Source organism: Embiotoca jacksoni, unplaced genomic scaffold (genome assembly GCF_022577435.1).
Source record: "Embiotoca jacksoni isolate LCO1_2020_lvr unplaced genomic scaffold, fEmbJac1.0.p SCAF_57, whole genome shotgun sequence".
Lineage (NCBI taxonomy): Eukaryota > Metazoa > Chordata > Actinopteri > Embiotocidae > Embiotoca > Embiotoca jacksoni.
The window spans coordinates 385,865-407,241 of NW_027185411.1; the positions used below are offsets into that span (position 1 = coordinate 385,865).

At 42.3% G+C, this 21,377-nt stretch overlaps 3 protein-coding genes across 3 annotated transcripts; all 3 read right to left on the bottom strand.

Moving 5' to 3' along the window:
* Nucleotides 1-4,547: 4,547 nt before the first annotated feature.
* On the bottom strand, nucleotides 4,548-9,299 carry LOC138212575 (alcohol dehydrogenase 1-like). The gene is made up of 9 exons (XM_069173022.1): nucleotides 9,193-9,299; nucleotides 7,926-8,027; nucleotides 7,608-7,749; nucleotides 6,602-6,689; nucleotides 6,218-6,437; nucleotides 5,687-5,947; nucleotides 5,171-5,303; nucleotides 4,897-5,035; nucleotides 4,548-4,806 (listed from the first exon to the last, which is right to left on the bottom strand). The coding sequence occupies exons 1-9, from the start codon at nucleotides 9,208-9,210 to the stop codon at nucleotides 4,773-4,775; spliced, it is 1,137 nt and encodes a 378-aa protein (XP_069029123.1). The 5' UTR covers nucleotides 9,211-9,299; the 3' UTR covers nucleotides 4,548-4,772.
* A 2,200-nt stretch (nucleotides 9,300-11,499) lies between these two features.
* On the bottom strand, nucleotides 11,500-16,884 carry LOC138212574 (alcohol dehydrogenase 1-like). The gene is made up of 9 exons (XM_069173021.1): nucleotides 16,781-16,884; nucleotides 15,553-15,654; nucleotides 15,235-15,376; nucleotides 13,558-13,645; nucleotides 13,174-13,393; nucleotides 12,643-12,903; nucleotides 12,127-12,259; nucleotides 11,853-11,991; nucleotides 11,500-11,762 (listed from the first exon to the last, which is right to left on the bottom strand). The coding sequence occupies exons 1-9, from the start codon at nucleotides 16,796-16,798 to the stop codon at nucleotides 11,729-11,731; spliced, it is 1,137 nt and encodes a 378-aa protein (XP_069029122.1). The 5' UTR covers nucleotides 16,799-16,884; the 3' UTR covers nucleotides 11,500-11,728.
* Nucleotides 16,885-17,836: 952 nt separating this feature from the next.
* Nucleotides 17,837-21,286, bottom strand: LOC138212577 (alcohol dehydrogenase 1-like). Its single transcript, XM_069173024.1, has 9 exons — nucleotides 21,202-21,286; nucleotides 20,150-20,251; nucleotides 19,900-20,041; nucleotides 19,339-19,426; nucleotides 19,005-19,224; nucleotides 18,670-18,930; nucleotides 18,452-18,584; nucleotides 18,178-18,316; nucleotides 17,837-18,096 (listed from the first exon to the last, which is right to left on the bottom strand). The coding sequence occupies exons 1-9, from the start codon at nucleotides 21,217-21,219 to the stop codon at nucleotides 18,063-18,065; spliced, it is 1,137 nt and encodes a 378-aa protein (XP_069029125.1). The 5' UTR covers nucleotides 21,220-21,286; the 3' UTR covers nucleotides 17,837-18,062.
* Nucleotides 21,287-21,377: the final 91 nt, after the last annotated feature.

Consider the following 21,377-nt stretch of genomic DNA (forward strand, 5'->3'; position numbering starts at 1 on the left):
AGAGTGTGTACATTCAGACACTCAGTCGAGTTTAGACCAACCCCACCCACAGGCTCCGCCTCCCCGGCTCGCTCCACTTTCTGTTGTGCTCATTTCCTCCCCAAGGTGATATGGAAGACGTATTATTGTGCAGTCATGTGAAAAAATAAGATTGCATATTTTTGTGAACAGATAACAGGTGGTGTACTTGATCAGCACCACTGGGAAAATTAGGCTTTTCCATCATTTATTTAATAAAAATGTCAGATGTAATGTTCCCGTGTGGGAAAAGTAAGTACACCTCTGGTATCAGAAGATAATAATGTCCCTGTCAGCAGAAATAACTTCTTGTAGGTCTTCCTCCGGTCTCCAGCTGAAGTTTAAGAAAGAAGAGGTTCTTTCCAAAAATCCCTCCAAGCTGCAGAACAGTTTTCTGACAGTTTAAAACTCTCACACAGTATTTCAGTGGGACTCAGATTCCAGGCATCGACTCTCCATCCCATAACTCTCCAGTTCTGTACGTTTATCGAGCCGTTCCTTGGTGATGGTGTCAGTGTGCTGCAGATCGTTATCCTGATAAAAAAAAGTCCACTTTGGAACAGATGGCCTCGCATTATCTGAAGCCCTCTGTGATGAGGCAGCATTCATTGTTAAATCGATGACGGCGAGAAGCCCGGTGCCCGAAGCAGCTCAGAACCATAACAAACATGTCTGCTGTCACTGCGGCTACACAACTCGATCTTTTATTCATTATCCAGACGATATTACTCCAAAAGACTTGTTTTTTCATGCTAATTAGAGAACTGCACTTTAATATTCTTATTGAAAAGCTTTTTTTCTGCCGCTCCACCCACGCAGGACAAATCTGTGCAATCTCTTTCTGATTGTAGACACATGAACTTTGACACCAACAGCTGCAAGAGTCACCTGCTGCTCCCGTTATATTTTAAAACTCTTGGAAAGTTCTTTCTACATCAAACAGTTTGATCTCAGGTTGAATTTGCGGAGGCCGGCAATCGTTGAAAATCCACACTAACTTGAAGAAGATTTTTCTTACACTGGAATTATATATTTCTAATGATTTTATTTCTTATTAATGGGCTCCATCAGTGGTGGTTTCTCTGCAGTAGTTTGAACATGAAGGCCTGAATCACAGTTGAAGTTAAGATGCGTCTGCAGCTTGAACTGTGGGAGGCATCGATGTGGCCTCTAATGTTAATGATTGATTTATGAGGCTGGTAACTGATGAACTTCTTCTCTGCAGCAGAACGAACTCTCGGTCTTTACTTCTTGGGGCGGTCCTCATAAGAGAATATTTTCACAGTGTTTGATGGTTTTTACGACGCCTCTTGGTGTCTGAATTTATGGACTTTTCTTAGCTGAGCACCTCTTGCTATAATACGGACTCCAGTAGCTGAATGGTGCCGTTTGCTGTAAAGTATCCCATCAGCCCCTCCGCTGAGGGTCTCGCACACAAAGACGGCACTTTATTCTACCAGTTAATTATTGAAGGCTCACATGTTAACTGAAAACCATCGAGGTGGTAAAGATTTCACCAATAGAGTGGAAATGAATTTGTCAAAACAAACAGTGGCCACTTTGAGGAATTTATAATATGCAAAGTGTGAAATATACCCATCAGTGCACGAGAGGATACTATCAGTGTCACGCTTTGCCCCGAGGCATGAAGAGGACACGCATGTATGAATGTCATGTGAGCAAGTTTACACAGAGGGGAGGTCTTGAGTGGCGGACTTTCACTCAGGAGATCTCACGTGTTCAAGCCCACGAGGACGCAAACGTCAACGTGGATTTCAACCTATGTAGCCTGATGTACATCAAGTAACTTCTGAGATGTTACTTGTGTACAATTATTTCATAGCTTTGATGTCTTCAGTTATATTCTTCACTGTAGAAAATAGTAAAAATAAGAAATGAGTCAGACAGGAAACTGGTGTAGAAGAGACTGGCCCAAAAGCCTGAGTCAAAAGTCTTAACTGGAAACTGGAGTGTACAAATAATAGAATAAAGGGAAGCGACCAAATCTGAAGGCAGAGTAAGGGAAGAAAAACCAGAGGAGGAGGCGGAGGATTAAAAACCTGGAAGACCAACAAACAGCTGTGAAGCTTCACACCGAGTAGAAACATGAAATGACAGTGAACACGCAGGTTATAAAGGCCGAGCGGAGGAGAGACAATAAAACACAGGTGGAACATAATCAGGGCGGAGCAGCAGGTAATCTCAGCGCTGGGGAAACCGTTGTTGCAACACAAAACTCAACCCACATGTCAGAAAGAGCCGGAGAATACCAGCCAGAGCAGGAAGAAGACAGGAGGCGAGAGGGAGAAGGCAGGAGGCGAGAGGGAGAAGACAGGAGGTGAGAGGGAGAAGGCAGGAGGCGAGAGGGGGATGAGGAGGAGGCGAGAGGGGGACGAGAGGAGGCAAGAGGGAGAAGACAGGAGGCGAGAGGGAGATGAGAGGGAGAAGGCAGGAGGCGAGAGGGGGACGAGAGGAGGCAAGAGGGAGGCGAGAGGCCGACTGATCGGGAGGTGATGGGAGGAGTCAGGACCAGAGTTCTGCTCACTAATACTACAGTGGATTTATTTAAATTAACCCTTTAAAAATTAAAAAAAACCAACTCGTATAGGGATTTTACAAACAATATACCAACAGAAACCAAAGAAAAACATGCAACAATGCAAAAAAACAACAAAATTTGGTTTGTAAAATTTATAGTTTTCTCATAACGCAAATGAAGACAAAAGATCGAGAAAAACTAGGAGGGTCATCAAATTCAGCGTTCGTTAAATCTGTTTTAAAGGGAACTTCAAAGACCGGTTTCATTAACGGCTGTCGGACTCAGGCAGATAAAAGTTCAACAGTACAAAGACAACCTGACAGGGACTGGTGGAAAGGGGCCGCTACATATACTGGAGAGGGAACGAGGGAATCAGCCACAGGTGGGCGGCGAGGTCACATGATACAGGTGGCAGGAACAGAGGTAGCTGTAGAGCGAGTGGGAGAGAGACGGTCGGGTTAATGAAGGAAACAGACAACAGTCGGGAGGATGTCGTGACCCACAATACTGAATGAGACGTGCAGGGTCGCAGATTTTTATGATTCACAATGCAGCAGGGAAAAAAAAGGCTTCGGCAGGTCGAAGAGGAACTGAAGCATGACGGCAGAAATTAAAAGAATTACAAACAATACTATAATGTGATAACTGATGTATGAAACAAAAGCTGTACATGATCATTTATCTGTTACAATGTGGATCAAAAGGTCAACAACTCATTTTAAAGAACCGCACCGATGGAAATCAAACTTTTAACCTTGTTACCGTGGCCGTGTCATATTTTGTTTTACGTCTTCTAACATATAAAAAGAGTTACAGATGAAATATCATGAGTAAAATAAAAAGCCAATGCCACCGCTGAGCAGGTCTGTTTTCATCTGCAGTCACTCGTCTTAAAAACATGCATTTAGACAGACAAGGTTTCATATGTCACAGACCAGAGGAACCAATCCCCTCAATGTGTGGGCGGGGCTTTCCATTTCACTGAGCTGCCAGCTGGAGCTGCCGGCGGAGAGGTGGGTGGAGAAAGAGACAACGGAGACCGAGAGATCAGCTTATCAAAGGAAACTAATTTACGTCAGGAGAATTAATGTCTGTAGAGTTGCAGGTATAAAAGTAAAATCACAATCTTCTCACAAATATTATGTTTTTGCATCGTCCGACGGCCCGTTCTTGTGAATGCAATTTCTCAAGAAAGCTTTTAGGGAATTTCTTTAAACTTCACTAAATAGTCACTTGGCACCAACGATGAACTGATAAGATTTTGCTGGTCAAAAGTCAAATGTCAAGCTCACTGGACCGTCACACTGGCTTATCCTCGTGAACGCGATATTTCAGGAACGTCTGGGGGGAGTTTCTTCAAATTTGTCACAAATATTTAATTGAAGTCAAGGATGAACTGATAACATTTTGGTGTTCAAAGGTCAATGTTCACTGTGAATTTACATCTGTTTCCCCACTATGAACGCAAAATCTCAGGAACGCCTTGAGGAAATCTCGAACGCAGCATGAACTGCATTTACACTACAACTTGAAATGTCAGCGGAGGCATTCAACCACCAGGCGGTAATTATAGTTTAATTTAGGGATGTGGTGCCACAATGATTGGGCAACACAATCTAGTATGTGAAAAGTCAAATGAGAGGATGTTACTCTGGGGATAAATCAGCAGTTATACGGAATAATATGGCCTCATATTAGTTGATTGAGAGTGCATGGTGTTTCACTGTAATATCCCCTCTTTTATTACAGATTATTGAAGAAGCGGTTGGAAGGACTCCTGGGGGACAAATCCTGGAGTCCATCGTCTCAGAGTAATTACAACATTGCCTGTCATGGGGAGCAAACACTGATATCATTTGGCTGGTTTGTGTAAATCTGAACTGTTTTTTTCTTTAAAAACAGAGTTTAATAGAGCATTCAGTGACATAATAGAAAATTCTGTGGACATGCAACCCAATAAAACCAAAAAGACAACAATGAAACCACAAACTGATGTGTTTAGACTATTTATTTTGCTCCGTAAACACTTTGACATGTTTAGGTTTTGCATCTATGAACACAGCAGATTCTCACAATCATGATCTGCACATTGTTCACTGAATAGTGTCGGCTAATTCTGTTTATTTTGTGCGTGGCATTATTTGTATGTATATTTTGCTGTATTAATGGGAAATCACTGCAGTACTTTGGTGTCATTGGAAGCAGCACGATGGTCTTACTGCGGAGAAACACTCAGGACTATGCGGATGCTGTGGAACAAAAACAGAACGAAGAATTTTATTTCTTTGTGCTGCTATTGAGTAAAAAATGGTGGCGAAAGTAGAAGAGTGTTAATCTACCATTTGCTGTGCTTCATCAGCTCGATGGCGTCGTTGACTTGGTCCAACGTCATGTTGTGAGTGATGAACTCATCCAGCTTCAGCTTCTTCTCCATGTAGGCTTTGACCATCTTAGGCACGCCGTCCTTACTCTTAAATCCTGAGAGAATAAAAGCAGAGAGTCTCAACCAGGAGCTACAAAGAAGATGAAGAATTACAGGATATCAACCCAAAGCTGTTGAATTACCAGAGATCTATTCGTCAGTGGTGTTCATACAATGTTCATCTGTCTCACCTCCAAACAAGGATCCCTTCCATGTGCGTCCAGCAATGAGCTGAACCGGTCGGATGGCCGTGTCGTGCATGTCTGTCCAGCCGACAATCACGCCGACACCCCAACCTTTCACACAAGACTCGATGGCACTGCGCTAGAAGGAGGAACAGCACAAGGTCAGGTGACTTGGTCTAAATCTAGCTGACAACATGGACTGGTTAGTGTCATTAATGACACTCAGCTCTTCAATAACCACTGGTAGAAAAGAGCAAATGAGCCCAGTTGACTTCACAGTCATGACCAAGGTCATTGGTGAAACATCCATCCATCCATTTGCGATACCTTTCCAGGTTAAACACGTCCTGTACCAGCTTACATTGGGGGAGAGTTGGGTACCTCCTGGAACGGGATAGTTTGGCACCTTTTCAGCAAACTGCTCCAGTTCTTGATGGGTGCCTTCTCCATAGACTTTCAAACGGATTAACATCAAGACTCAAAGTGGGACTTCCGAATGGAGCATTGAATAAATCTCCGTACCATGACTTCCACGTTCCCGACGCATTCCAGGGAGAAGTCCACTCCTCCGTTGGTCATCTCAGACAGCACTTGGCCGATGGCTTTATCGTGATCTTTGGGGTTCACGAATTCGGTCGCTCCGAACACTTTGGCCTTCTCGAATTTGTCTGGATTCGTGTCGATGGCGATGATCCTTTTGGCTCCTGCGTTCTTGCAGCCCATGACGGCAGCCAAACCCACGGCTCCCAGGCCGAACACGGCACACGTGGAGCCCGGTTCTACCTGAAGGACGACAGACTTCGCTCACTTTGGGTTGGAAGGTTTTCAATTCAATTCAATTTCATTTATATAGCGCCAAATCACAACAGAGGTTATTTCATAGCACTTTAACACATCAAAGTCCGTACAGCAGAACTTTACAATATTATACAGACAAAGTTTTGTATCTCAGAAGTAGTAATTAGTCTTTTGGACATTTTTGAATCTGGGCAGCACAATGAAATTGGAAGTGTACAGAGGTTATTTTGCATCCGTTATCCCTGACGTCCAAACCTTAGCGGTATTAACCGCTGCTCCGTATCCGGTGCAGATCCCACAGCCGAGGAGACAGACTTTGTCCAGAGGAGCAGCAGGGTCGATCTTAGCCACGGCGATCTGTTTCACCACAGTGTACTCAGAGAAGGTGCTGGTTCCACAAAGCTGCAGCACTTTCTTCCCCTTACAGGTGAACCTGGACTCCGGCTCTGTCTTCATATCGGCAAGAACAAGGGGACTGAAAGAAGGTTTGGTGAGTGAAGCTTTGGGCAAAATTGAATAAGGAACATCTTGTAATTCCCGATAGTCGACTGCAGGGTGATCTAATCTTTACTGGTCTGTGTTTATCAGACATTTAAAGACATAATGAAGAAAAGGCAGGAAGATAAATACAAAACTCACCATGAGTTTTCACACTGGTTGGTCTTGGGACTCTTACAGAAGCGACACTCTCTACACTGGGAGAGGAAGAGAGGAATCACCTTGTCTCCTGAAAGATAAAAAAAAAACCAAACATTGCAATGCAGGTTGGGCCTCTGTTTACTTTCCCCACACAATCCCACCAAGTCGCAACTCATCAAGACATCACCTGTCAGTATATGAACTGCCGGATAGAAGCCTTCGCTTTGGTATTTCAACTATCACCATTTTGGTTTTTTGGAGCCTGAAGTGACCACATTTGAATGAGTTGTAGATCAACTGTCTGAGAATCTGAGGGCACTATTCCCACCCACTCAAGTGTCAAACCTCAATCCACCATAAGTATATTAATCAAACCAAACACACCTCTCTTTGAGGCCTAATATCTGCTCAGTGGTGGGATTATTTTCATAAGGACCACCAGATGACAGACTGGAAGGATAGAATTTAATGAATGAAAAACGGACTTTGTTTTTCCTGAGAAGTTGAATGGGAGTCTAGAAGAACCAGAGGTGTTTTGGGACCAGCCCCTAGCAGCCCTCGGTGGTATTGCACTTTAAGAAATTTAAGTTTTTCTTTTCAAAACCGGCAGACTATGTCCATTTTTATTAAACCGACTATGATTACCACTAATCTTCCCCCCAAACTGTCAGCTTTATATTTCTGCAAACATATGGATTAAATTAATGAGGTTCAATCTGTTCATAATCAGCTTTCCTAATGCCTTATCTTTTGGTGATTTATCCATCTTTGGTGTAAAACCTGCTTCTCAGCTGCACCTGAACTGTATGAATGTATGAGCAAGAGTTCAAATGTTGAATAAAAACCAGCAGCTCTATTGGTCACCTCAGACAGAGGACATGTCCCGAATCCAAACATGTCCCAGCTCTGTAGTCAACACACAGTTTTGAGGATGATATCAATCTTTTCATCTCCCCCCCCCGCCCCCCAAAAAAAAAAAAAAACGGTGGAACATTTCAAAACTGACCTGGCTGAAATTCAGTGACTCCAGGTCCGACACTCTCCACGATGCCAGCGGCCTCGTGGCCGAGGACGACTGGGAAACCCTTCTCATGCTTGAACTCAAAAAGGCTGTAAAGGTCCGAGTGGCACACGGATGTTGCAACAATCTGCACCGAAGAGAAACAATAAGAAGACAAAGACGATGGAGGGGACATGCTGATGGGAGGGTTCACTCAGTGGGTGCAGTAGTACGAACAATGCGTTCACATTATACAGTCAATATTTGTTAAATCCATCTGACCAGTAACACTGTTGGTGTGTCTTGATCGTTGACGTCACTCACCTTGATGCGGACCTCGTTGGCTTGGGGCGGGGCCACCTCGATCTCCTCCATCACCAGAGGCTTGTTGGGCTCCCAGGCCACGGCTGCCTTACACTTGATGACCTGCAGGACACCACATAAAAATACAGAGTCAGGTGTGACAGATTCTATTTGTCATGAACATCTGGCCAAAGGACCACAGATTGAAGTAAGACAGCTGGTTAACACCATTATATTTATAGACATGGAAACATGTATTAACCCTTTATAAATAATTAGATGAAAAGAATATATTTATAGGGATTAAAAAAATAATAGCCACACCCCTTTCTGAAATGTTTCAAGTACCTTTAACGTTTGTAGTCTAAAGTATTTTCACATCAACCTGACAGGATGAGGAAAAGAAAGACTTCTGCATCTGATAGATAAACAAAACTTATTGTCATCACTTCACGTTTAATGTAAAATAAAAAATGCTGCATGAGCAAGAACTAGAAGAAAATATAGTAATCCCATGTGTTTACTTGAAGGTGAGCACTCATCCAATATATGCTACATCACACACACAAAAAAAGTACCAAATCAAGAAAACATTGTCCACAGTTTTTTAAGTACATGTTATCAGCTACATTTGGATATTTCTGATCAAACTGCTCCTGGGAAACAAGTTTCATTACCAGACTGTGCGGTCACCAAGAAAACCACTGAATAAACAAGCCGTCACAGATTTGATACAGAAAGTTATTCGTTTACACATTCTGGAAACATGATAAATGATCAAGCTTCCATTTGTTTGTTTTAGGGTTAACAGTCCTCATCTTTGCCCGATGCAACAACTTACACTGTTGCATAACTGTGGTTATGCAATATTTCACTGTTTTAAAAGGGTAAAAGAGAAATCGAGATATTAAGAAACAGAAACTGTGAATTTTAAGGTGAAGAAACTTCAATATTTAACCATCACAGATCTGATGGCAGTAAAATGAAGAGTTTTCCGTTAGTTCTGGAGAGATTCTTCTTGTAACCAGCGACTTACAGAAATGTAGGTACACGTTTTTACACAATAGCACTTAAATGCTTCTTAATAAAGTGTATAAAATAAAAAAAAAATAAAAAAATCAAAAAATAGCGTCATTATCAGCTTGGAATTCCACACATTTACATGTCATGTACTGAATCAACTATACAGTTGTGCAGTGTGTGCATGCATAATGACACAGGACTGTCAAACATGTCACACTTTTTTTTAATTATTTGCAGAAAATCTTTTATGTTTCTTTACACTTACTTTTCCAGCTGTGGCCATTTTTGCTGTGAAGACGAGCGTCCAGAAGGTCCAGAGGAGTGAAGAGAGGACTGCAGCTGCAGGACAGAGAGGGAGGAAGGAACCAGGTCCTGGACCTGAGCTTTATGTATTGGTGCAAAATTAAAGCAGTTTGGACATCAGTCAAATGGGGAAGGACTTGGACTGGAACTGAAATGCTGTGCTGTGAGTTCTGAGAAACAAACCAGAAACAGCCACAATGGAATGAAAATGTATTGACACCACTTTTCATATTAATACCTCATGTAGTTTGCTACCAAGGATTATATAAAACTTTTATGTAAATATATATTTTTTCCAAATAAGCCCTCAGCTCCCTGGTATTCCTCAAACCATCAGTCTTTTACAATGTTAACAAGATTACTATCACAACAATGCTGAATGAAAATTATAGGCAATGTTGTAGTTTCCAGTTTGACCTCATGGTTCAGAACACCATTTTGGAGGTTTTAATGACAACAGTTCTGCAAATGAAGATGGGCCTGAGGCTACTGATGATGAGGCTGTTGAGCATGTGTGAGATAATGCTAACTGTGTTCAAGTGAAGACAAACAGGTTGGCGCTCATATCAACTGAAAATATGGAGGGATCTGTATGAGTCAGGCTTGTGTAGGAAAAAGTGCTGTTACAATGCATCTGATTGAATAAGAACCAAACACAACAAAACAAAAGCAAAAGTCCCACGAGAAGCGAGCTGGAGTCTGAATGGGAGCAACCTGCTCTGGAATGCCTGTCTAAAGGCAAAATTAAGGAACTGACTGTGGTGGGACGCCAGTCACGTGAAAATAAGCATCTTTTACACCAAAGTTTCATTCTCCTGCCGACACAGACTGGAAAACATCTGCTGTGCAACCATGTAAATAAAAAAAAGTGAACCGGTTCAGCCACCTGAAGGATTGAGTGAAAGCGAACAATACAAGGTCACAAACCGGATATATGGCTGGTGTGTGATATGTGACGAATGAAATGCTAGAGAGCTTTCATTTAAAACACATAGAGGAAGTCACTGCGTTGGGATGACCAGAGATGAAACCAATGTTTCACTGTTGTAAACTCCTCCTAAAGCTCCATCAAGCCCAGGCTGCTGCTGGCACTCAACATTTTGGACACATAGTACTGTGGTCATTTTACAAGAAAGAGGAACCAATTGATTAACTCAGGAGGTTGAGGTTGGAGGAAAACATGCAAACAATACTTACACAGTTCTTCAGGTTACAGACAAAAAGGCAAAAGTTATAAGCAAGGAAAGTATTAAGAGACAAGAACAGAATATAAGAAATGAACTCACGAGGAGGAACAAAGATGATCTGACAACTGACAGGTGGAGAGGCGGGACTAAATGCAACGTGGGCTGATGGACCAATGAGACACAGGTGAGCACAGGAACTGGCAGGAAAAAGACAGGAAGTACAGTAAACAGAGGGGAGTGATTTTAAAATAAAACAGGAAACAGCCGAGGCATGCATGTTGGGGTGATTGGTGATTTAAATTGTCTGTCGGTGTGAATGGTTGCCTGTCTTTCTGTGATGGACTGGAGCTGGGATAGGCTGCCTCCTTCTCCAATGACCCCGTACAGGACAAAGCCAGTATAGATACATAGATGATATTTTCAACAAATAAAATGTAAAGATGGAGATTTTGTCATGTTCTTCCAATGAAGTCTTCCTCAAATTAGAATTAATGAGAAGAATGTAGAAGATTCAGTTAATCTTGCTGATATTATTAATTTCAGAAAAATGAATAAGATATGCAGACTTGTTGGTTTAAACGTTACTTTAAGACATTCAAGGTCATATGTCATGATTCAAAATGCAGATGTAAACAAAGCTTTTGCAGAATTAATTGTCATGAATGTGATTTACATTAGCTCGCGTCCTGTAGCAGCCAATCTCGGACAGGATGTTTCTCTCATTCTATCAAAGTCTTTGCTTTTCCCATCAAGACACACTGATAGTTTAAAGAAGCTGAGAGTTCAGATCAGCGGAAACAAATTCTTTTTAATAATGATTTCAGGTATAAATGTAAACAAATCATATAATTAAGGAACCAAGAAAGATGATGTTTCTCTTTAAAAAAGAAATATTATTCCAGACAAATTAGAAAGAAGCCTTTTTTTTCCATCCCTGATTAGAAGAGACTGAAATAATTTAAACTGGATCTGAGGATATATCAGCTGTTATTCTGTATAATGTTGTACCTGGTGTTTCTATATACAGAGCTGTGGAGACTCGAGCCCAGTAAAACCAGAAAAACAACGAGGAAACCACAAACTGATGTGTTTAGACTATTTATTTTGCTTCATAAAAACTTTGACATGTTTAGGTTTTGCATCTATGAACACAGCAGATTCTCACAATCATGATCTGCACATTGTTCACTGAATAGTGTCGGCTAATTCTGTTTATTTTGTGCGTGGCATTATTTGTATGTATATTTTGCTGTATATTATAATGGAAAATCACTGCAGTACTTTGGTGTCATTGGAAGCAGCACGATGGTCTTATTGCGGAGAAACACTCAGGACTATGCGGATGCTGTGGAACAAAAACAGAACGAAGAATTTTATTTCTTTGTGCTGCTATTGAGTAAAAAATGGTGGCGAAAGTAGAAGAGTGTTAATCGACCATTTGCAGTTCTTCATCAGTTCGATGGCGTCGTTGACTTGGTCCAACGTCATGTTGTGAGTGATGAACTCATCCAGCTTCAGCTTCTTCTCCATGTAGGCTTTGACCATCTTAGGCACGCCGTCCTTACTCTTAAATCCTGAGAGAATAAAAGCAGAGAGTCTCAACCAGGAGCTACAAAGAAGATGAAGAATTACAGGATATCAACCCAAAGCTGTTGAATTACCAGAGATCTATTCGTCAGTGGTGTTCATACAATGTTCATCTGTCTCACCTCCAAACAAGGATCCCTTCCATGTGCGTCCAGCAATGAGCTGAACCGGTCGGATGGCCGTGTCGTGCATGTCTGTCCAGCCGACAATCACGCCGACACCCCAACCTTTCACACAAGACTCGATGGCACTGCGCTAGAAGGAGGAACAGCACAAGGTCAGGTGACTTGGTCTAAATCTAGCTGACAACATGGACTGGTTAGTGTCATTAATGACACTCAGCTCTTCAATAACCACTGGTAGAAAAGAGCAAATGAGCCCAGTTGACTTCACAGTCATGACCAAGGTCATTGGTGAAACATCCATCCATCCATTTGCGATACCTTTCCAGGTTAAACACGTCCTGTACCAGCTTACATTGGGGGAGAGTTGGGTACCTCCTGGAACGGGATAGTTTGGCACCTTTTCAGCAAACGGCTCCAGTTCTTGATGGGTGCCTTCTCCATAGACTTTCAAACGGATTAACATCAAGACTCAAAGTGGGACTTCCGAATGGAGCATTGAATAAATCTCCGTACCATGACTTCCACGTTCCCGACGCATTCCAGGGAGAAGTCCACTCCTCCGTTGGTCATCTCAGACAGCACTTGGCCGATGGCTTTATCGTGATCTTTGGGGTTCACGAATTCGGTCGCTCCGAACACTTTGGCCTTCTCGAATTTGTCTGGATTCGTGTCGATGGCGATGATCCTTTTGGCTCCTGCGTTCTTGCAGCCCATGACGGCAGCCAAACCCACGGCTCCCAGGCCGAACACGGCACACGTGGAGCCCGGTTCTACCTGAAGGACGACAGACTTCGCTCACTTTGGGTTGGAAGGTTTTCAATTCAATTCAATTTCATTTATATAGCGCCAAATCACAACAGAGGTTATTTCATAGCACTTTAACACATCAAAGTCCGTACAGCAGAACTTTACAATATTATACAGAGAAAGTTTTGTATCTCAGAAGTAGTAATTAGTCTTTTGGACATTTTTGAATCTGGGCAGCACAATGAAATTGGAAGTGTACAGAGGTTATTTTGCATCCGTTATCCCTGACGTCCAAACCTTAGCGGTATTAACCGCTGCTCCGTATCCGGTGCAGATCCCACAGCCGAGGAGACAGACTTTGTCCAGAGGAGCAGCAGGGTCGATCTTAGCCACGGCGATCTGTTTCACCACAGTGTACTCAGAGAAGGTGCTGGTTCCCCAAAGCTGCAGCACTTTCTTCCCCTTACAGGTGAACCTGGACTCCGGCTCTGTCTTCATATCGGCAAGAACAAGGGGACTGAAAGAAGGTTTGGTGAGTGAAGCTTTGGGCAAAATTGAATAAGGAACATCTTGTAATTCCCGATAGTCGACTGCAGGGTGATCTAATCTTTACTGGTCTGTGTTTATCAGACATTTAAAGACACAATGAAGAAAAGGCAGGAAGATAAATACAAAACTCACCATGAGTTTTCACACTGGTTGGTCTTGGGACTCTTACAGAAGCGACACTCTCTACACTGGGAGATGAAGAGAGGAATCACCTTGTCTCCTGAAAGATAAAAAAAAAACATTGCAATGCAGGTTAGGCCTCTGTTTACTTTCCCCACACAATCCCACCAAGTCGCAACTCATCAAGACATCACCTGTCGGTATGTGAACTGCCGGATAGAAGCCTTCACTTTGGTATTTGGGCTGTCACCATCTTTTTTGGAGCCAGAAGTGACAACATCTTAGGATTTGAACCATCTACTAATGTGTCACACCAGACACGTCATTCTTTGAGGCGTAATATCTGCTGAATTATGAAATTATTTTCTGAAAGACTGACAGAACACTGATGAGAAGGAGTGAATGACAACATAACTTGTGAAAATAATGGACTTTGCATTTCATGAAAAGTTGAATGGGTGCCTATCTGAGCCCGCCCCTAGCAACCCTGGGTGGTATTGCACTTGAAGTCACTCCCGACAGACTGTTGTAGGAGGTAAAACTAGGTGGAAAACATCTATAATAACTGTGCTAACATATCCAAAGAACAAACGTTGTTAACCTGTTGACCATAGAGTTGTGTTTAACAAGATTGTCTGTGTAACTTGTAGGAATCAGAAGGCCAAAGGGGAGGGGGTGCACACGGAGCTGGCGCATGCGCAGTCTCTATGTAAGCCAGCTGGCATGCACTTCCTGTGAACCCGGGAGGGATAAAAAGCCGAGTCAGCAACCTCGAGCCAGAAGGCCCGTGGGGGAAGAATCTCTAGGGGGTCGTAACGGATGACATTTCTGCTGGCTTGGCAGGAAATGATCAGACATGGGTGCACCACCTGTGCATGAACAAAGAGGGCTACGATTTCATGCCAAACTAGGGAAACACAAAATAAAAGGAGGAGCCCTGAATAGTATATAGAAAAGAACGTAAAGCGGCTCAGGAGTGCGAATGTTTGTTTGCTCCGGGGGCCCCCGTCATTTTATTGGTGTTTCTACACAATAAAATGTTTCACATTAGACTTCAATGCCTCGGGTCCGAGTCGTCTGCGATCTTTTAGACGAAGCGTCGGTCGTCTGAGACTCTTCAGGAGGTGTTTCGACAAAGTGTTGGCGAGCGGTCCAGAACCTCCTTCCTGGCCCGACGCTGGGCTTTTCTAATCCGACACTGTCCATTTTCATATACCGTCTGTGATTCCCCACTGATCCCTCAAACTGTTAGCTTTACATTTCTGTTAACAGGAATGAGTAGAATAAGGTTCAATGTGTTCATGATGAGCTTTATAGCTTTTTGTTTCAAGACGTTTCAAAAAGTCAAGTTCATAGTAATTAAAAGGAAAATGTACTTCCCTATACCACATCTTTGTTGGTATTTTTGCCATCTATGGCAGACAGTGCTGCACTTGGACTGTACATTTTGATTTCAAGATGTTTTTTTCAGTTTGAATGTCTAATTTTCATGTCATGTTCAAGCAAGAGTTCAAATGTTGAATAAAAACCAGCAGCTCTATTGGTCACCTCAGACAGAGGACATGTCCCGAATCCAAACATGTCCCAGCTCTGTAGTCAACACACAGTTTTGAGGATGATATCAATCTTTTCATCTCCCCCCCCCCCCCAAAAAAAAAAACAAAAACGGTGGAACATTTCAAAACTGACCTGGCTGAAATTCAGTGACTCCAGGTCCGACACTCTCCACGATGCCAGCGGCCTCGTGGCCGAGGACGACTGGGAAACCCTTCTCATGTTTGAACTCAAAAAGGTTGTAAAGGTCCGAGTGGCACACGGATGTTGCAACAATCTGCACCGAAGAGAAACAATAAGAAGACGAAGACGATGGAGGGGACATGCTGATGGGAGGGTTCACTCAGTGGGTGCAGTAGTACGAACAATGCGTTCACATTATACAGTCAATATTTGTTAAATCCATCTGACCAGTAACACTGTTGGTGTGTCTTGATCGTTGACGTCACTCACCTTGATGCGGACCTCGTTGGCTTGGGGCGGGGCCACCTCGATCTCCTCCATCACCAGAGGCTTGTTGGGCTCCCAGGCCACGGCTGCCTTACACTTGATGACCTGCAGGACACCACATAAAAATACAGAGTCAGGTGTGACAGATTCTACTTGTCATGAACATCTGGCCAAAGGACCACAGATTGAAGTAAGACAGCTGGCTAACACCATTATATTTATAGACATGGAAACATGTATTAACCCTTTATAAATAATTAGATGAAAAGAATATATTTATAGGGATTAAAAAAATAATAGCCACACCCCTTTCTGAAATGTTTCAAGTACCTTTAACGTTTGTAGTCTAAAGTATTTTCACATCAACCTGACAGGACGAGGAAAAGAAAGACTTCTGCATCTGATAGATAAACAAAACTTATTGTCATCACTTCACATTTAATGTAAAATAAAAAATGCTGCATGAGCAAGAACTAGAAGAAAATATAGTAATCCTTTGTGTTTACTTGAAGGTGAGCACTCGTCCAATATATGCTACATCACACACACAAAAAAAAAGTACCAAATCAAGAAAACATTGTCCACAGTTTTTTAAGTACAAGTTATCAGCTACATTTGGATATTTCTGATCAAACTGCTCCTGGGAAACAAGTTTCATTACCAGACTGTGCGGTCACCAAGAAAACCACTGAATAAACAAGCCGTCACAGATTTGATACAGAAAGTTATTCGTTTACACATTCTGGAAACATGATAAATGATCAAGCTTCCATTTGTTTGTTTTAGGGTTAACAGTCCTCATCTTTGCCCGATGCAACAACTTACACTGTTGCATAACTGTGGTTATGCAATATTTCACTGTTTTAAAAGGTCAAAAGAGAAATCGAGATATTAAGAAACAGAAACTGTGAATTTTAAGGTGAAGAAACTTCAATATTTAACCATCACAGATCTGATGGCAGTAAAATGAAGAGTTTTCCGTTAGTTCTGGAGAGATTCTTCTTGTAACCAGCGACTTACAGAAATGTAGGTACACGTTTTTACACAAAAGCACTTAAATGCTTCTTTATAGCGTCATTATCAGCTTGGAATTCCACACATTTACATGTCATGTACTGAATCAACTATACAGTTGTGCAGTGTGTGCATGCATAATGACACAGGACTGTCAAACATGTCACACTTTTTTTTTTTTATTTGCAGAAAATCTTTTATGTTTCTTTACACTTACTTTTCCAGCTGTGGCCATTTTTGCTGTGAAGACGAGCGTCCAGAAGGTCCAGAGGAGTGAAGAGAGGACTGCAGCTGCAGGACAGAGAGGGAGGAAGGAACCAGGTCCTGGACCTGAGCTTTATGTATTGGTGCAAAATTAGAGCAGTTTGGACATCAGTCAAATGGGGAAGGACTTGGACTGGAACTGAAATGCTGTGCTGTGAGTTCTGAGAAACAAACCAGAAACAGCCACAATGGAATGCAAATTTATTGACACCACTTTTCATATTAATACCTCATGTAGTTTGCTACCAAGGATTATATAAAACTTTTATGTAAATATATATTTTTTCCAAATAAGCCCTCAGCTCCCTGGTATTCCTCAAACCATCAGTCTTTTACAATGTTAACAAGATTACTATCACAACAATGCTGAATGAAAATTATAGGCAATGTTGTAGTTTCCAGTTTGACCTCAGTGTTGTCTCGTTGTTACGATGACTACACTCGGACACAATGACGCAGAAGAGTGGTTCTTATATTCTGGTGCTGCAGCCGGTAACAGGTTCAACTCAGAACAGCATTTTGGAGACCACTGATGATACGTGAACTGGTATCAGATTGTATGTGAACTGTGTTTAAGAAAAGACAAAACAGGTTGGAGCACATATCAAATGATTGTCAAAATATGGAGGGATCTGTAAGCCTCGGGCTTACGTTGAAAAAAATGCAACTGATTAAAAAAAGAAACAAAAACAAAACAAAAACAACAACAACAACCACCAAAACCCAAGGAGCACGATTGAGTCTCGCTAGAGAGCTTTCATTTAAAACACAAGAAATTAACTCACAAGGAGGAACGAAGATGATCTGGTTCACAAATTAAATATAATTAAGTTACCAAGAAAGTTAATGTCTCTTTTTTTGAGGATTTGGTGCCTGAAATGATGTAAACAGGATCTGCAGATTAATCAGCTGTTATTCTGTATCATGCTGTACCTGGTGTTTCTATATACAGAGCTGTGGAGACTCGAGCCCAAAAATAACCAATAAAACAAACTCAACTACAGACCGATCTGTTTAGACCATTTATTTTTCTCTTTAAACACTTTGACATCTTTGTTTGTTTCTTCTTCAAACAGCAGATTCTTGCAATCACAACCCGAACACAATGTATAAAAAAGTGTTGACTAATTCTGTTTTGTATTTTGTATCATTTGCATACATACATATATTATCCTGTATATTGTAATGGAAAATCACTGCAGTACTTTGGAGTCATTGGAAGCAGCACGGTGGTCTTATTGTGGAGAAACACTCAGGACTGTCCGGATGCTGTGGAACAAAAAAAAAAGATTTTTTTTCTTTGCTGTTTGAGTCATGAACGGTGGAGAAAGTAGAAGAGTGTTAATCTACCATTTGCAGTTCTTCATCAGTTCGATGGCGTCGTTGACTTGGTCCAACGTCATGTTGTGAGTGATGAACTCATCCAGCTTCAGCTTCTTCTCCATGTAGGCTTTGACCATCTTAGGCACGCTGTCCTTACTCTTAAATCCTGAGAGAATAAAAGCAGAGAGTCTCAACCAGGAGCTACAAAGAAGATGAAGAATTACAGGATATCAACCCAAAGCTGTTGAATTACCAGAGATCTATTCGTCAGTGGTGTTCATACAATGTTCATCTGTCTCACCTCCAAACAAGGATCCCTTCCATGTGCGTCCAGAAATGAGCTGAACCGGTCGGATGGCGATGTCGTGCATGTCTGTCCAGCCAACGATGACGCTGACACCCCAACCTTGAGCAGAAGACAACAATGCGCTGCGCTAGAAGGAGGAACAGCACAAGGTCAGTGGATGAGTACCCAGAAGGATGCACGGAGAGGTTATTAAAAGGTTTAAATCTCCCTACCATGACTTCCACGTTCCCGACGCATTCCAGGGAGAAGTCCACTCCTCCGTTGGTCATGTCGGTCACGACGTCGTGGATGGGTTTATCGTGATCTTTGGGGTTCACGAATTCGGCCGCTCCGAACACTTTGGCCTTCTCGAATTTGTCTGGATTCGTGTCGACGGCGATGATCCTTTTGGCTCCTGCGTTCTTGCAGCCCATGACGGCAGCCAAACCCACGGCTCCCAGGCCGAACACGGCACACGTGGAGTCCGGTTCTACCTGAAGGACGACAGACTTCGGTCAACACGGCACTTCAGGTTCTTCTAGTTTCTTGGCTTTTCGATCTGACACACCTTAGCGGTATTAACCGCTGCTCCGTATCCGGTGCAGATCCCACAGCCGAGGAGACAGACTTTGTCCAGAGGAGCAGCAGGGTCGATCTTAGCCACGGCGACCTGGTTGATCACGGTGTACTCAGAGAAGGTGCTGGTTCCCATAAATTGCAGCACCTTCTTCCCTTTACAGGTGAACCTGGATTCTACGGAGGCCATCACTTCTTGATTAATCCTGGTCCTGGACAAGATAACATTTGTGCTTCAAATAACCTGAAATATGCTTCAAATGGACAAATGTCAACAAAGTATATGAAAAAAATCCAAGAAGAAAGAAATCAAATGGAGAGCTAACCATGCTACTTCACACTGGTTGGTCTTGGGGTTCTTACAGAGGCTGCATTCTTTACACTGGGAGAGAAAAAGAGGGATGACCTTGTCTCCTGAAACACAACAACAGTGAGTTTAAAAAAAGAAGGTCTGAATGACACCACAAATCCACAACTTGATCACTTTATATTTCTGTTAATGCACAGATCTAATTAATAAGACACCACATGTTAATAGGAAAGTCAAAAAGAAACAGTTTTAAACAAACAAATGAACTTCAACACAACTCATATAATTTGATGCCCTGAGTCTCATTTTTTATTTTATTATTTTGCAATCTAAGATGTTGGACCTGAAATATTCATTATATTGTGAACATTTATCTGGATTTTCAAATAACAAACTCCCATATTGGTGACTGTAATTCTGAACTCTGGACACGGCCAGGCCACCTGTTTCCAGTCTAAATGCTGAGCTGAACACATCCCAGCTTCCCACTGAACATACAGACAGCAGACTGAATCAATCATCTCATGTCTGTACGGTGATTGAGTGGATTTTGTATGTTGATCACTATAAAACCGACCTGGCTGAAACTCCGTGACTCCCGGCCCGACGCTCTCTACGATGCCGGCGGCCTCGTGGCCGAGGACCGTCGGGAAGCCGTCTTTGTTCATACTCTCAAAAAGGTGGTAGAGGTCCGAGTGGCACACCGACGTCGCCACGATCTGCACACAACCAAACAATTAAATTCAACAGGTGAGGAGTCAAGCTGATGACTCAGGAATACAAACACCTTTATGTTACACCGAGCCTTGATCGTTGACGTCTCTCACCTTGATGCGGACCTCGTTGGCCTGAGGCGGAGCCACCTCGATCTCCTCCATCACCACGGGCTTGTCGGGCTCCCAGGCCACAGCCGCCTTGCACTTGATGACCTGCAGGACATCGACAAAACCAAAAACTTTAAGCTTGAAAAATATTACTGAGGGTTTCCACTTGTAGAGCTTTATTGGGATGGGTTTCCAAAAAACCCAACAACAACACAGTGCCACGACCCACAAAACCAAGTACCAATTAAAGAAGCATTCGTAATCTAAAGGACATTTACATCAACAGGTCAGAAGATTTCAAGTATCTCCTTGTGGATGATATGGAGAAAAGAAAAAGACACTTCAAGCAGAAAATAAGTGAAGCAGCATATTGTGAGTGAAAATCAACATGTTACATCAGCAACAACAAGGATATAACGTTGGACTCATTTGTGTTTTAATTCAAGTTGTTATCTCGAGGCCATTTTAATGTCACATCAGCTGATATGAAACATCTGCACAAATTCACATGATACCGTTTTATGTGTTGTGGTTTCAACATGAACAACACTAAAGTCCACATAGGAGTAATCTGGCACACGTAACCTTTATTACTGTGGTGGCAGTTAAAGCACTGAAAAAAGTCAGCTGTCTCAAATTTAAATAAAACAAGTGGTTTGTCTTGAATTTAGGAATTTATCTCTCATCCAAAGTGGAAATATGGTGGTTTTCTGAGGGGGCTTTCAGTATTTATGTTGGCTTTGCTACTCGTTCATCTTGGCCAACACAAACAGTTACATAACGCCATTTGACACTTTTAAACTGTGTGCCAAGTCGGAGCAGAACATGAGATATTTAACTGAAGCAAAGCGGAGAAAGAGAGACGAGGCAGATAAACAGCATGTTTTCAGGTTAAAACTATCACATAACGATTAAAAGTTTGATAGCTGGAAAACAAAAGAATTTGAATTTGACAGAATACTTTTTGTTCCAGCATATCTGTCACTAGTTACACAACAAAGTAAATTGGACTCATTCACAAACACATCATGAAACATATTTCGAAATGTTATTACCTTCCCAGCTGTGGCCATTTTTTGCTGCAGATATGAGCGTCCGCAGCCAACAGAGGAGCTACGAGGGGAGCAGAGCTGTTGGACGGTCGGGTGGGAGGAGAGAGATGTTTGTTGTTGCAACATAAACAGTTGGTCAGTCACTCGGGTGCGAGGACTTCGACCTCTCGCCGGTATCA

Coding starts and splice junctions, on each gene's coding strand:
- LOC138212575 (XM_069173022.1), bottom strand. Junction 5,948..6,217: donor CAGCGGTTAATACCGCTAAG/GTTTGGACGTCA, acceptor GTCGTCCTTCAG/GTAGAACCGGGCTCCACGTG. Junction 5,036..5,170: donor GAAGGGATCCTTGTTTGGAG/GTGAGACAGATG, acceptor TTATTCTCTCAG/GATTTAAGAGTAAGGACGGC.
- LOC138212574 (XM_069173021.1), bottom strand. Junction 12,904..13,173: donor CAGCGGTTAATACCGCTAAG/GTTTGGACGTCA, acceptor GTCGTCCTTCAG/GTAGAACCGGGCTCCACGTG. Junction 11,992..12,126: donor GAAGGGATCCTTGTTTGGAG/GTGAGACAGATG, acceptor TTATTCTCTCAG/GATTTAAGAGTAAGGACGGC.
- LOC138212577 (XM_069173024.1), bottom strand. Junction 20,042..20,149: donor CCAACGAGGTCCGCATCAAG/GTGAGAGACGTC, acceptor GGTTGTGTGCAG/ATCGTGGCGACGTCGGTGTG. Junction 18,585..18,669: donor TCGGGAACGTGGAAGTCATG/GTAGGGAGATTT, acceptor TCCTCCTTCTAG/CGCAGCGCATTGTTGTCTTC.